This window comes from Centroberyx affinis, unplaced genomic scaffold (genome assembly GCF_046629955.1).
Source record: "Centroberyx affinis isolate AG114_WGS23_722 - 3 ecotype Tasmania unplaced genomic scaffold, CSIRO-AGI_Caff_v1 ptg000278l_1, whole genome shotgun sequence".
Lineage (NCBI taxonomy): Eukaryota > Metazoa > Chordata > Actinopteri > Beryciformes > Berycidae > Centroberyx > Centroberyx affinis.
In genome coordinates, this window is record NW_027278957.1 from 422,570 (window position 1) to 438,257 (window position 15,688).

Below are 15,688 nucleotides of genomic sequence, written 5' to 3' on the forward strand. Positions count from 1 at the left end.
TGCTATTGACTAACGTTAGTAGCCTAACGTTACTGTATTCTCCTTTGACAAAATTAAGGCAACTGATCAACTAGGGAGTCGAAGAGCCTATAGATCTGTATATCATTACTGCAAGTGTGCCGTGGTACTGCGCAGAATCTGTACTTGTATAATATAAATATTGTTGTTGTTGTCTTCATAATATTTAGAGGAAAAAGTCAATTCATTTGATGTTATATGATGAAAAAAACATTTCCTTTAGTTTGGTTGGTAAACTTGTTTTTCTGCATTTCCCCCGAAAGCAGCGAACTGCTGTGCTACTGGCTCCCTCAGAAATCTCTGTATTGTATAATAGATGGCACCCTGCTGAGCTGCTAAGGCCCTCCAGCAAAATGTATCAGAAGCAGCAATATTTTCTGTGTTGTCTTCGCACATTCATAATCCACAAGGGAATCTGTTCTGTTTTGTGCTCTTCCAAACGCAAACCCCCCAGCCTATGGTTACCCAGAAATGCACTGCGATAACAAAGTGGGTATTTTGGGACTCCGCCACCCCTGTTGGGAAAAAGTAGTCATTGTAGGGTTTGACTTGTCTTGTCGTTGCAGCGTCCTCCAGGCCATCAGAAAGACAATCTGCGACTGGGAGACCGGTCGGGAGCCGCACAACGACCCCGCCCTCCGAGGAGAGAAAGATCCCAAGGGTGGCTTTGATATCAAGGTTCCACGCCGAGCTGTGGGGCCGTCCAGCACACAGGTCTCACAACCCTACCCCACGCTGCTTTACCATTCCTTTAATTATCCTATCCCACACCACCCACCAATAATCAGTGCAGCAAAGCAGATTTATGCTCAGGTCTTACTTATTGTGATCCAGGCAGCTACCAATTTCCACTAATTAGGCTCCTAAAGCTTCAGGCAGTGCTACTGTACTGCACTCGCCCAGTTAGGTCTCAAAGGACGGGGCCCCTTTAGCACCTCAAATCTGAACCCAGATCTTCAACATAGGATGTCAAAGGTGAATCGGCTCTAGCTAAAAGAAATAATATACACTCACAAGGCTTCAGACTGGGGCTGCTCTGCTACATAAACCATAGTCCAGCTCATTCTGTATTCTCTATTATTCTCTCCTTAGTACTTCTATTCGCATCAGTTCATTTCAGAATGACTATTAATAAGTCCTGCTTTTCAGACTGCCTTTGAGTGATTTTAGCACATTCAGAGCTGAATGATAATCATCTGTGCCTTTACGTTGTATATCACACATATTGTCATCTTGCAGTAGCATCTCTTATGTCACATAAACCACTCAGCTTTATCAGCTTAGTCCTCAGTTCTAAGAACAAATCCTTGTTCCAGGTGCAGGACTATAAAACCCAGCAACACAATCACCATCTGTGTTTATCCACTCTGAATCAACACATTTCTCCAACCCCTGTATTTTGAGTGGTAAACAACAGAGGTGATGGAAAATAAAATATGTGTACAAGATATTTTCCCTCTGAGGTGAACCCACGCTTATTTTTTGTGTGATAATCAAAAGGGAAATGTACCACAACCTCCCACTTGATGCAATTATGCCATTCTTGAAGAACCAAAACTTGACAAGGAAACGTTTAAAATTCCTAGTAAATGTCCAGGTAGATGTTTGGTGCAGCCTTTTAATGAGATCATATTCTTTGAAATGTAGGAACCAAAACAGAGAGTGCAGCTTTTATTCAACCTGGAGGCCACCCACCTGTAATGAGATTACATCAGTGATGTTTGCAGGTTATGTAACAAGTGAAATCTCTCGGGTACTGACACTAATAAACTCTACTGCCTTATTTGCTTGACTTTTTTGTGTAATCAATCATCTGTGATGGCTTTGCCCTCTGCTGCTTCTCTTTTTATATTCAGCTCTACATGGTTAGGACTATGCTGGAGTCTCTCATTGCTGACAAGAGCGGCTCCAAGAAAACCCTGCGCAGCAGCCTGGAAGGCCCCACCATCCTGGATATTGAGAAGTTTCACCGCGAGTCTTTCTTCTACACCCATCTGCTGAACTTCAGTGGTAAGAAAAACAAAAAACAAACTCTGTTGGACTCTGCAGCTCCTGAGACACCCGTTGGCTCCTTTTTATATCTGCTGTTGGATGGAGATCTGTGGTAAAACTTGTTTCTATCCTCTTCTTCCATGCAGAGACCTTGCAGCAGTGTTGTGACCTCTCCCAGCTGTGGTTCAGGGAGTTCTTCCTGGAGCTGACTATGGGCCGTAGGATCCAGTTCCCCATTGAGATGTCCATGCCCTGGATCCTCACCGACCACATCCTCGAGACCAAGGAAGCTTCCATGATGGAGTGAGGATCACATATTCCTTTTTTGGCACTAGGGACTGATAAGGCGCTCTCATGACTCTGCATCTTTCTCCACATTTCACCAACAATCTCATCCCTCTTTCACATTTTATACATTTCCTCAACTACTCTCCCCTGGTAAATTTCAACAATCTCTGACAAAAACAAATGACAAAACGGTGACAATTTGATGTTTCTGGAAAAACATGCATCACTGCTCAGTTTGAAAATAGAGCTGTGGATTTCCACTCTAAAGGTGTAAGCAGCAAAGTATATTTTAGGCATCCAGACATTTTGGCTGTTTATTCGTCTCTCTGGAAGGCTGCTCATACTTTGTCTCTTCACTAATAAATCTACACAAGGCGTTCATCCAGCAGTGAAAGGCTCTCCTAGTTGCTATTTGATCCTGCAGTCCAACTGCAGCCTGTAGTAGCGTGAGTTGCCAGAGGCATTAAACAACCTCAAAGGCTGTTTTTGTCCTACTAATTTTCAAATTGGACTCTGTGGGAGTAATAATAATTAGAAATGCCTACAAAAAAAAGTAAAAGTTTCTCAGGTCTGTTTTTAAAGCTTTGCTGCAGGATCATGATGATTTGAGGCAGGTTTTACATAAACTGTTAAGTACATCAACTGGCATGAATCATAATGAAGTAGTTCTTCAACTGTTCATCCAAAATTGATGACAATTAAAGTTGACAGTCTGCAACTGAACCTCATACATATTTAACATCTGAAGTAATAATAATGTGGAACCAAATGATCTAATACCAGGTTGCTGTCCAGATGTTTATGGAGCTCACTGTATATGGGAACAGTAACACTTTCACAAATTAAATTAAAATTAAATTAAATTATTTATTATTCAGTCCACTCATCATTCATGACCACGTTAGTAGATAGCAAACCTTACATAAGTTGAGCTTGCTTTGTTCTTATCATCTCTATCCATTTTTACTTTGATGGAGATCCACATATATGCATTGACTGAATTAAACTCACCTCGACCTGCTTGTCACATTTTGCCTACCTTTGTGTCTAAAAGGACTGAAAAGAGTATCAGTAGCACACATCACACTTAGCCGGTCAGAGGTTTATAATGGTGGTTTTACCTTAATTTTTTATAAAACTCTACATTCCTTTTATATTAAGTCTCTAGCAAAAGAGAGATGACTGCTTTTTTTTGGTAATCCCACTAAATTTGCACTACTACTGAAAATGGAGGCCTTGCTCTCTCATGTCAGCCTCCCTCATTTTTAGCAAGTCGCCATATTCCCACCTCAGCCTGCATCCATATTGTTAAATAAATGTATAGTCTAATGCTCCTCAGAATAGGAACCAATGTCTCATTCTTCAGTCCAGATGAATACATTTTGTAATAAAAGATTTGTTGCTCTAATCTCTTTCCAGGTATGTGCTGTACCCCCTGGACTTGTACAACGACAGCGCACACTACGCCTTGACCAAATTCAAAAAGCAGTTCCTCTATGATGAAATAGAGGCTGAGGTAATAATTTTAAATACTGGGTATGTACTGGAAGTCTGTGGCATTTCTTGCTCTATTTCACAATTTTTTTTCTCTCCATTTTCCGTGCTATCCACTGTTGCCCATCCATTGTGTGTAATATTATTTCAATGCATTTTTGAAGTTATATAACATATTATACAACACTTAACTAACCTAGTTACCAAAAACTTTGTCTCTAAATGCACTGTGTCGACAGCCTGGTGACCTTGATATTTTTATCTTTATTAAAAATACAAATAGCTGGATAATCTACGTTGGCCAGAGATCTCCAGCTGAAAGGTTTATTTTTGCACTTTTAGAGTTGATGCAGCCTAATACTTCTCAACTTTGAAAATCAAGTCATTTGTTATTCATCTCACCGTGTGCAATTACAGGTTAGCAAACAGGAGACGAGGCAAGACGGCTTTCAACTCTGAGAAAATAAAACCCCATGTCTGCACTTAAGAAAATTGTGCATGTCAACCTTTTTCCCCGTTGCTGAAAATAGAAATAAAATGTGTAGGTCGAGAGCATTGTGTGGTTTGACATGTAATTTATTTTGCATCAGTCAAATCACCAAATCCAATAAAGAAGTCTTTACTCTTCATTATTGAGCTCCACTTTAAAATCAAATAATTTGTGTTTTATTCATCCCAGAAAGAAAGAAAGTGGAATACATTTACCCAGTGTTATACTGCAAAAGCAGTGTGTGGGGTCTCTTTCATCTCAATATTTGTCCCATTCACAGAATAAAGTGAAAAGGAAGGACACATGATGGGAGCAGTGTAGCTCGGCTGTAACATGTTCTTGTCGTATAAGAAAAACAAGTCCTTGAATTTTTATCTTTCTCGAAACGTGATGGTGTGTGCGCCATTGTTTAATGGTGGCCATACAATAGACATTTTTTTCCCCCTGTTGAATAACAAGTCATGCAGCGGTTGGTTTGCACTGTGGAAATGGTTATTACAGAATGAAAAGGGTGTATTCCTAACCATGCAGTAGCATTGAACCATATTCTGTTGTTGTTCCAGGTGAACTTGTGCTTTGATCAGTTTGTGTACAAGCTGGCTGATCAGATATTTGCCTACTACAAGATCCTAGCAGGAAGGTAGGTACAATATTGTCACATTACAGCTCCCGCTACAAAGGTACATGGTATGCAGGACATTATGTTGTCATGGTTGCATCTGTCTGCTGATTTTCTTGAAACTACTAAAACTCCTTAAAGCTTTGAGATATAGAGTTCATATTAATACGGCCCAAGACAAGTATGTTGACATAGAAATATTTGCTAATGAATGCATTAATTAGCTTAATCAATTACCTAATTTGTGTTACTGGTTATGTTTAATACATCATGGTGATCATGGCAGGACATTAGGCAGCTCAAGTGCCTGTTATTAGTATTATTGTGGGTGCTGGATGATGAAATGCACATCTGTGTCACAAGGAATTGGAAGAAAATGATGATGCATAATGTTATGGAAAGAATCTGTAAAGGAACTGGATTCTTCTCTCTTGCTACGATTCCCTCAGTCTGCTCCTTGACAAACGATTGAGAGCCGACTGCAAGAACCAAGGGGCCAACATCCCGTGGCCCGCCTCCAACCGCTACGAGACTCTGCTGAAGCAACGCCATGTCCAGGTATTCCAGTCATGCTTCCTCACCTGTATGAGCCCTCATCCTCGTTAGGAATTCATGCTGCGTCTGCTTGTCTAACTGTTCTAACTGATTGTGAACCTCAGCTCCTGGGCCGCTCCATTGATCTGAACAGGCTCATCACTCAGAGGGTGTCGGCTGCACTCTACAAGTCTCTGGAGCTGGCCATCAATCGCTTTGAGAGTGAGGACCTCACCTCAATCATGGTATGTACATTTTCAGATTTTTCCTTATTATCTCAGTAAATAACATCTTTTATATCTCTGGTGAGTGTTTGTGTTTGCCATCTATATGTGTGTGTTTCTGGGTGCAGTCATGTGAGGGTTGTTTTGTTGTTGTTTTTTTGTGAGATTTTTTATGGACTTAAATCTGTCCTTGGATAGATGTGAGAGTGGGATCAGTGTGTTTGTGTACAGTTCTTGATCATTTCCACTGTCCGGTTCTGGGTTCCAGGAACTGGAAGGCCTTCTGGATATCAACCGCATGACCCACAAGCTCCTCAGTAAGTTCCTGACTCTGGACAGCATGGACGCCATGTTCCGCGAAGCCAACCACAACGTGTCGGCCCCCTACGGCAGGATAACGCTCCACGTCTTCTGGGAGCTCAACTATGACTTCTTGCCCAACTACTGCTACAACGGCTCCACCAACAGGTGGGTTAGTCTGGTTCACTGTCTGAGTCACTTTCCAGGAATCAGCTAACTTCACACTCCGCCTCTAGCTGTGTTAATTGTCTGATTGTACTAACTGTGGAGTTTGAATGCACTGGTAGTTAATTACTTGGCTAATAAATTCTAATGCCAACATTTGATTAAAGGAGATTATTTCTCAAAACATGAGTCCTAGCTAGCATGCTGCGATCATGATTAATGGTCAGGTGGCAGTTTTGTTAATCATGAATTCACATGCTGGCAAACAGGGTATTGGCAGTTTTCATCTTATAAATTACCTGCTTAGGATCAGCTTAACAAGGTGAAAATTAAAATTAAAAGTGTCCACTTTTCCTTTACATCTTTTTTTTTGTACTCTTTGGTGTATAAGAACCAGTGGCAGTTGCATAAAGATAGGCATAGACTAGACTTAAACCTTTAGCCAGAATTACTATAGAAATACATATGCATAAAAATAGCTCGCTACTAGCTAACTTAATACTGACTTGCATCGTTGAAAACCCTTGTCTGCCGCCCTTAATGTTAGCATTTGGGTGATCTAATAGAAATAATAACTAAAGCATGGCATACAGTTTTGGCCCTGGTCTTTTAGAGGTGGCCAAGAGGAGACTGACTTCCTGAATAATCCCTGTTTGGGACTTGGTAGCACAGTGGAAAAAGAGCTGGAACCCTGGAACAAAGTTCAGCTAATAAAGCTCCCTGTTAGATATATAATCTGTTGGGATACATTGGGGGTCAGATCTCTGAATGCACCAGACTGCTGTACTTCACATACAGGGGATCCAACGGAGGAGAAAGCTTATGATCTGTGGATGAAAGGGAGGCAGTCTCAAAGGGAGTCAGAGGCTTTGGAACATTGGTGGCCTTTGCAATAACAGTTCGCAAAAAAAAGATATGTTTTGAACTTGTTTACCTGTTGTATAAGACACACAAATGTTTGATGTTTTATATTTGGTTTGGCCATCTTTTATATATGCCATAACCTCTCACTAACCCTCCAATTAATTTGCGCTATATCTTGATGTTGCATCATGGCTAATTTCAGCCATTACTCATGATGACATTAGTAGCAATACACGATTAAAGGATCTCCATCTGTGTGTTCAGGTTTGTGCGCACCGTCCTGCCCTTCTCTCAGGAGTTCCAGAGGGACAAGCCGCCCAACGCACAGCCCCAGTATTTGTACGGGTCAAAGGTCTGTAGACTTTTCTTTATCATCACCCACAGAGAAAGCATAGTACACTCGTCCATATGTTTGACAGCACAAGACATATTTGTTCTTGAACTTTATTTTATTGTATTCCATGACTGAAGGATTTAATTTCTGACAATTGGTGTGCATGGCTTCACTGCCACTGTGTGACCGTTCTAGACTCCCATGTGTTGTCGCCAAACATTCACTGCATGTTAGGAGTAAACATCTATACATAGATAAAAAACGGAAAACTGTCATTACGGGAAACAGTGTGTGAAATCTTTAAAAACAAGGATAGTTGATAGTCGTGGGCAAAACGGACATTTGTATCATAATATTGTGAAATCATAAAGTCCTTTCTGAGCTTCTGGTTGTTGACAAAACATTTACATTCCACTGAACAAATTGAACTAGACAGAATAAATAATTTTTCTATTTTTCAAGTATTTCAAGAGCAAAACAGACATTTATCATAGAGCGCTTCAAACTGTTGCAGTAAGATTTAGTTTTAAACGATTTCCTGCAAAAACAATTTTTTTTTATTTCTCCCAAACACAAATAGGATTTCAGCAGTAGATAAAAATACTCGTTGACAATTCTGTCCAGGCAGAACAATGCTGTGCTGACCTCAATCCAGTTGACTCACACTGGCTCGCTGCCAGACAGCTTAGCGAGCGTCCTCAGCTCATGGTCCTGGGTAATTACGTGGCCGGGGGTCTGGGCTGAGAGGAGGGGGTTTTGTATGACAGCGGCCTGCTTGGCGTCGTCACCGCCGCCTCCGCCGGGAGCGTAGTGGCGTCCGGAGCCAGAGACGTCCGGGTGGGCGAGGGCGGTGGCCACGCCGCAGCCTTCGGCGCTCTGACCGGGGATGGAGCAGATTGTGTGGAGACATCCCCACAGCAGGATGCCAGCGATGACCAGGAGCAAGATGCAGCTGGTCATCCAGACGCCCATGGCCAGCTCCCAGCCCGCCCTGTCATGACCCTCGCTGTTCTCGCTCAGAGTGCTGAACACCTGGCACTGGTCCCTGGCCGGATTGGCCGCCTGGCACGTCACGCACAGGAAGTAGGCGGTCTGGGGCAGCAGGTTGGCCAGGTGCGTGCTGGTCTGACTGACGGGGATGCGTTCCTCGTGCATGAAGCTCTTGCGCTTGTAGCCCATCAGCAGGCTGTTCCAGTTGGGGTCGTACATGACGCTGTAGAAGGTGTCCAGGCAGCCGGGGGACGAGGGCCAGCTCACCCTGGCTGAGGTGGCGGAGATGTTGTAGACGGTGATAACCATGACAACTCTCTGTGGTCTTGTTTTAGTCTGTCTGCCCGTCGGCCTCTGCAGCTGTGCTGATATGAGTGGAATTATTTCCTCAGTCTTTTTGTGAGATCAGGAAGTAAAACTGGGCTTAAAAAGAGAACAGAAAAAGTGAGAGTAAGAAATTCAGTGAAAGAAATTCAGATGGCCATACTTTTCTGTTGTGACAATTGCTTTTTTGTGCTTCTTTCCATCTATGGGCTTATGTTGAGCCTCCACCAGTCACAAGTGTTTATTAAATCAGCTTTAAGATGGCAGGTTTGGTGTTGGCTTGGTGTTTGTCTGGGTTGATTACAGAATGTTTTGATTGCTTTGATTGCAGCACTTTTTTCCCCAAGTTTCTGTTATTTTGGCATACAATAAAAAAAAAATCAGAATCCTGACTCCGCTATGCCAAAATCGAATATAAAAGAAGACTCAATAAAGCAATGCTTCCCCTCCGTACCTCACACTCATAGAACATGGCGTTAAACATAATGAGAAACAACATGCCCACCTATCCCAGCTTGCACACCCACATCATGCAAAACAGATAAAGGGAGGAACAATACGTATCAGAGAATAATAAGCATTGTGTAAAGGATTATCTGGAACAAAATGCGGTGGTGGGAGGGGGGTAAGCAAACATACAGATGTTCAACAAATTACATAAAGCAAAACTATTTGTACTCAAGCCGATCAGGCTGATCTGGGCCTGCAGCGTACCTGTGACAGGACAGGTCAAGGTCTGCCAAAGCTCCCGGAGCAGCAGCTGAAGCTAAAACCACTGGCCAGGTTGTTCAAAGACGTAACTGACCCTTCTGTCCCCAGTTACAGCACTATTAGACCTGCATTATCTCCAGAGCCACACATTCAATGCAGTACAGCTGCATCTGAAGTAGTTTAAACTGGACGACTTTGACTTTTTAATTATTTTATGAGCCTACATCTATTATTGAAGTATAAGGAATTCTCTTATTTCTTTCTTTTGAGAAACTTAAAACACACTTTTTTTTTCCTTTTTGTCCCATAATCCCTTTTCTCTACAAAGTTTTTCAAACCACTGAACAGCACTGAATTGCCAGACTTCGTGTTTGATGATCAAACGCTATTTTATCAATGAAACTAAATTAATTCAAACTTCCTTCAGGGTTATCAGAATTCTATCAAAATTGATTTACCGATCTACTTTGATGATGGATAGTAGCACTAATATCATGGATCCGTAATAGAGGTGTTTATATACATCAACTATTTACAAGAAAAATCCCTGCCCTGGTTATGTAACCCCATTAACGTCATCCACAATTTCAGATAAATTTTGTGTTTTTTCTTATAGACTACAAACTAATAGCATGCTATTGGCCTAAAACAGATGTCAACATCTTTGAGTGTGATGGCAATAGCAGCCTTTCACGTGTCGGAATTGCTTAAAATGGAAATGAAACTAAATGACGAAGAAGGTTTTGAGTCTGAAAAGCAAAATTCTTAAAAGCTTTGATTGTCAAGGTTATTTTAATTATTTTAATTATTTTCATTTGGTAGCACCAAGTGAGAGATCTGAAATAAGTAACTCTCAGGATGCACTTTGCCTCCTCCCATTTGAAACGATGCAGAGTCGGTGTGATGCTCTCTGCAAACGAGGCACAGTCGCAGCACATAAATGGCAATCTGTCAGTTTTGCTCACTGCTCCCTATTTTTGAACAGGCTTTGTTTCAAAAGCCTGTTCAAAAATACACAGCCTTCATGAAAACTACTAAACTGAGTTTTGTCCTACATTCAAAGCACTTATATTTTCTGACTTGGTGAAAGGTAAATTCACAAGAAGAATACGTTTAAGTCAATTTTAGATTTATTTCCTTTATCATCCAAAGCTAAAGTCCTTCCCAGTCAATGAGCTCACATCTAACTTAAGTACAACAGGTCAGTGTTACTATTTTTTCACAGGGAAAAATTCCTTTGACATTTTTTCTGTTGCAGCAGATGTAACCTATAGCAACCAAAGGTGCTTGTCTCTATGATAGTGAGACATGTTGAGTCATTCATTAGTGTCAGTCCAGTGAAAGCATGATAAGACGAAGACTTACCAGGAAAACACTGACAGAGGGCATTGAACATGCCAGTCGTTTTTTTGCCTGGGGTATCGGTCCAGAGTGTCCCGTGGTTCTGCTACCCCTCGGTCATGTTCGCATCTTTCTCACCGTCATGGTATTAAGTTCTCCGTCAACAACTGCTGCTGTGTAGGCTTTCAATGTCAGAAGAGTGAACCGGGGATCGCTTTGTCCTTGTCTCCTACGCTACTGCCACACTAGTGGGAGTGCAGCTGGATTATAGCAGCGGCAGCTTCAACTCTCAACTGTGAGGGAAGGGAGGGGAGGGAGGGACCTGTGATCTCCTGCAGTGGAAAGTGAATATTGGAAAATAACTATGATGCGCTTTGTCAAAACGGTGTTTGATTTCCAATTTCATATGGCTTATTAATTATTTGTAAATTATTAAAAAGGTAATTGTAAACTGACTGCTCTGATATTGCTTTCTGTTCTGCTTCCCATGTTTGATGTTTTTCATTTAATTTCCCAAACATAAAAGGGGGTTTCGCCCTTTGGATGTTAATATTTGTAGTGACTCAGCCTTACTGTTACATTCACCCACAGGAGCTGAATTCATTGCTCCCCTTGAGAAACCATCCGCTGTAATCATGATGGAGACTAGAGCGTACTATTGAGCACCTGCTTTAATAGAAAAAATAATCTGTTTTTCAAGCAGACGATCATTCCCCTAGTGTTTCTTTCAGATGCTCATCCCCGCCCCTTGACGCATTACGGATGACAGACATATACAAGGTTTACTCTAAGTTCTCTAACGTCTCTTGTGTTCACTGTCTCCCTGTGCCTGTAGGCCTTGAACCTGGCGTACAGCAGCATATTTGGCTTCTACAGGAACTTCCTGGGCCCCCCACACATCAAGGCCATGTGCAGGTTGCTGGGCTATCAGGGCATCGCTGTGGTGATGGAGGAGCTGCTGAAGGTCGTCAAAAGCTTGGTGAGGAGGGTGGTGGGCTTCAGGGACGGTGGGTGGGTGGAGGGGCGGGCTGCATCATTTCCGGAGGAGAGCAAGAACTTTGTGCTGCTGCGGAATAGAGAAAGTCATTGGGAGGAGAGGTTAAAATGGACTGCTTTCTATGTTGGCAATGAATGAGACTGATGTAGTTCATAATGGAGTTAGTTTGTAGTTAAGTTCTGTTCCTCATCTTTTTCCCCTTTAGCTTTCCACTAATGATGTTGATATAACAATGTTAACTGCAGGTTCATTTTCAGACCTCTTCTTCTCTTGCACAGCTCCAGGGCACCATAATGCAGTATGTGAAGACCCTGATGGAGGTGATGCCTAAGATCTGCCGACTTCCCCGCCACGAATATGGCTCCCCAGGTAGGTGAAGATGTGGAGTCATTACATATTGGAAGATCTGTGTAATGGTCAGTTGGCCCAGTGCAAGAACCATGATGCACTAATATGATTTCTTTTTGTGCAGAAGAGAAAATTCTGGCACAAAATGGGTGTGTTCAAGGTTAAAATTGACCAAATAAAATCTTCAATCTTCAATCTTATACTAATTAAACCTCTTGTCTAAAACCATAACTTGTACACATTTTTTTTTAATGTTCAGCCATAATTACAGTTTCCTAAGAGAATGTTGCCATTAATCTATTTTAATCTCATTCGACCCAAAATGTGTTTTCCCTCTGTCTCTGCTAACTGCAGTAAAATGATCAATTTGAGCTCATGATTTGTAGGAGCTTATATGGGAATGAAAAAAACCTACCTAGCCAATGCCTTTGACTTTATTAACATTATTATTATTACACACAAATATTATTATTAATAATTTTCATCTCTTATCCAACATTAATCTTTCATTCATAAATAATCACCTTGTACAACAACCAGGCAGATTACAGCTGAGAAAGAAATAGGCCACTAAAGAAAGTGGCCGTCGGATGCTGTGAATCAAGAGGTAATCTGCCAGTTAAAAAAACAAGCTGTGCTACCATAGAAAAGGGAGCAAATTGAAAGCTCTGTCTGGAGCTTTCAAATATGGGGAGATCTGGGCATGCTGTTACTAAAATTAAGCCCTGTGTGGACAACTGCTACAGATAAGGCCATGTGGCATCAATTCTCCATCAACTGGTACAACATGTTAGATTCATCTCATGTTGTTTTCTCATATGCATTTATGAGGGGAAAAATGCATGAGGACCATGCTATCAATCACACTCCGAGTGGCCTGGTTTTACAGGCACTTGAGTGTACAGTATGTTTGAGATCTGTGATTAGTGGTGCTGCCACATCAGCGGTGAAAATGGCCGGCAACGTGCGCATATTAGAGTATACCTACTGATGTGCTAGGTGCGAGAGCTATTTATATATGTGACAGATATTGAATAAGTTGGAAGATGAGATAGAAAGGTGATAAATGGGCTGCAATCTCCTTCCTGTTTAGGTATCCTGGAGTTCTTTCACCACCAGCTGAAGGACATTGTGGAGTACGCTGAGCTCAAGACCGTGTGCTTCCAGAACCTGAGGGAAGTGGGCAACGCCATGCTCTTCTGTCTGCTGAGTGAGCAGAGCCTGGTACGGCCTCAGCACCACCTTGTTCAGATACTACATGTAGATCGTTCTAACAAATAACAGCATCAATGTAACAAGCTCTAGTGTCTGCATTGCTGTGAAACACAAATGTGATATGTGAACTTTCATTTCAGTGAATTGTAGAAGTTAAAAGTGTACAAGTTACTGTTATGTTATTCAGTCATCATGTATAAAATACTGAAGTTAATTTTATAGTTTATCAGTGCCATCTTCAGTCAAAGACTGATATCACAGCCATGGCACAACCACAGACTGGTTGTACCCATATACTGTAAAAAAAAAAAAAAAAAAGCTTGTACTCCAGTCTAATACTAATACTAATACAAACTATGACAGATGTGTTCTTACTAAGGGAATTAGCGCTGATGTTTTATTCAGGATGCAAGTCAAATGTGCTCTCACACCTCTGTATGCACATTCAGACATGCCGTTGTTTTGTCTTTTGCCCTCCTCTTAGTCCCAGGAGGAAGTCTGTGATTTGCTGCATGCTGCACCATTCCAAAACATTCTTCCCAGAGTCCACGTCAAAGGTAAATGCAAGAAACTACATGTGGATTTACAACTGGAAAGACTCTATTCATTTGTTGTTGTTGCTTTACTTGAGTTAAGTTTTTGTGCTTGTCCTGTCTCTGCAGAGGGGGAGCGCCTTGATGCCAAGATGAAGCGCTTGGAGGCCAAATACACAGCACTGCACCTGGTTCCACTGATAGAGCGCCTTGGCACCCCACAGGTAGGGTCATAACAATAATGCCATGGCAGCTTTCATCATGGTGTTAGTGAAAGATGTCGAGGTGAGGTGATCTACTGGATATTGTAATCCAAATTTTTTTGTGATTTGAATTGAGCCTCGTCCAACATGCGTCCTGCCTCTCTTGCTTTCAGCAAATTGCCATTGCTCGCGAGGGGGATCTGCTGACCAAAGAGAGGCTGTGCTGCGGCTTGTCCATGTTTGAGGTCATCCTCACTCGTGTGCGAGGCTTCTTGGACGACCCCATCTGGCGCGGACCGTTGCCCAGCAATGGCGTGATGCACGTGGACGAGTGCGTCGAGTTCCACCGCCTCTGGAGTGCCATGCAGTTTGTGTACTGCATCCCCGTGGGAGCCCATGAATTCACAGTGGAGTGAGTGCAATACACACATCTGGGTTTGTATCACAGGCTCGCCAAATATGATCTGAACTGCCACATATTAAAGCACCTGTGCACCCTGTTTCTGTTTTCCAGGCAGTGTTTTGGAGATGGCCTTCACTGGGCAGGCTGCATGATCATTGCCCTTCTGGGACAACAGAGACGCTTCGACATCCTGGACTTCAGCTACCACCTCCTCAAGGTGCAGAAACATGATGGCAAGGATGAGGTCATCAAGAGTGTGGTGAGTTAAAGAGACGGGGATCAGCAACACTATAATATCCAACTCTCAAAACTGCAATTCACTGCATGACTTTGGCTTGCCAGTCATATAATTGTCTATATACTTATATTTGTCAAGAAAACATTCTCACAATCTGCTGCTTTGTCTTATTTTGAATCAACAATACATTTGGTAATCATCATTTAACTATAATGTAGGTAAAGGATTATGTAATGAGAAAAGTTATGGATTACAAAGATATAAGGAATGATCAGTCTCACTATGCCACAATTACTTCAACTTTGGCCTTAATTTTATGTACAGCTCAATAGTTCTTCACAATGTTGAACACTTTTTTTTTTACATTTAACTGGGGATTGCAAATTGTTTCCCTCAAAGTAAATCAAATATTTCATGATCAGTTTAGGAAATTACTTTTATCTTATCACACCATTCTTTCTCCTGGAAAATATATGATCAAATATCCCTTTGATTAAAAAAATACATAAAGAGAGACATGGATAAGCAGACAAATCTCATTCTCTCTGTTGAGGATGCTATTCATAAGTTTCTCAGTGTATCAATGTGTTTTCTACTTCCCTTTAGCCACTGAAGAAGATGGTGGACAGAATCCGCAAATTCCAAGTCCTCAATGATGAGATTTTTGCCATTCTGAACAAATACCTGAAGTCCGGAGACGGAGAGAACATGCCGGTGGAACATGTCCGATGCTTCCAGCCTCCTATACACCAGTCACTTGCTAGCAACTGAGGTGCTAGTTCCACTGCCCACATCACGGACCAGCAACGACTTCCAAATATTCTCATTCAACTTTCCCAGACTATCCAGAAATATTCCTTTTTTCACTTTAGGTGTTAAGCAGCAAAGGACCATGAAACCTGAGGAAGATGGGCCACATTTTTATGTCAGAATGATTTTTTTTTGTATTCACTTGTGCCTTATCAAAAATGAATAGCTATTTTCCCTTTTTTGGATAAACTCTACTTTGTGTTTTATACTTACAGAAAGCTATAGATCAGGGAGGGGAAATTGCTTTTATGAA

The 15,688-nt window shown here is 41.7% G+C and overlaps 2 protein-coding genes across 3 annotated transcripts in view; one reads left to right on the plus strand and one right to left on the minus strand.

Moving 5' to 3' along the window:
- The window catches only part of cyfip1 (cytoplasmic FMR1 interacting protein 1), a 33,570-nt gene extending 17,883 nt beyond the window's left edge, over positions 1-15,687 (plus strand). For both annotated transcript variants that reach the window (XM_071512967.1, XM_071512970.1), the window contains exons 15-31: positions 585-732; positions 1,875-2,028; positions 2,157-2,313; positions 3,718-3,814; positions 4,846-4,922; positions 5,351-5,459; positions 5,561-5,680; positions 5,928-6,127; positions 7,253-7,340; positions 11,524-11,667; positions 11,964-12,054; positions 13,127-13,257; positions 13,733-13,805; positions 13,911-14,005; positions 14,158-14,396; positions 14,499-14,646; positions 15,232-15,687. In XM_071512967.1, coding sequence (XP_071369068.1) covers positions 585-732; positions 1,875-2,028; positions 2,157-2,313; positions 3,718-3,814; positions 4,846-4,922; positions 5,351-5,459; positions 5,561-5,680; positions 5,928-6,127; positions 7,253-7,340; positions 11,524-11,667; positions 11,964-12,054; positions 13,127-13,257; positions 13,733-13,805; positions 13,911-14,005; positions 14,158-14,396; positions 14,499-14,646; positions 15,232-15,396 — 2,236 coding nt within the window. In that variant the 3' untranslated portion in view covers positions 15,397-15,687. The remainder of the gene's footprint in view (positions 1-584; positions 733-1,874; positions 2,029-2,156; positions 2,314-3,717; positions 3,815-4,845; positions 4,923-5,350; positions 5,460-5,560; positions 5,681-5,927; positions 6,128-7,252; positions 7,341-11,523; positions 11,668-11,963; positions 12,055-13,126; positions 13,258-13,732; positions 13,806-13,910; positions 14,006-14,157; positions 14,397-14,498; positions 14,647-15,231) is intronic.
- Positions 7,983-8,621, minus strand: LOC139638779 (fibronectin type III domain-containing protein 9). The gene has a single exon (XM_071512811.1). It carries the CDS (start codon positions 8,619-8,621, stop codon positions 7,983-7,985), a length of 639 nt encoding a protein of 212 aa, XP_071368912.1.
- Position 15,688: the final 1 nt, after the last annotated feature.

What these genes read in the sequence shown, in the direction of transcription:
- LOC139638779 (XM_071512811.1), bottom strand. Translation starts at nt 8,621, where the DNA reads ATGGTTATCACCGTCTACAACATCTCCGCCACCTCAGCCAGGGTGAGC.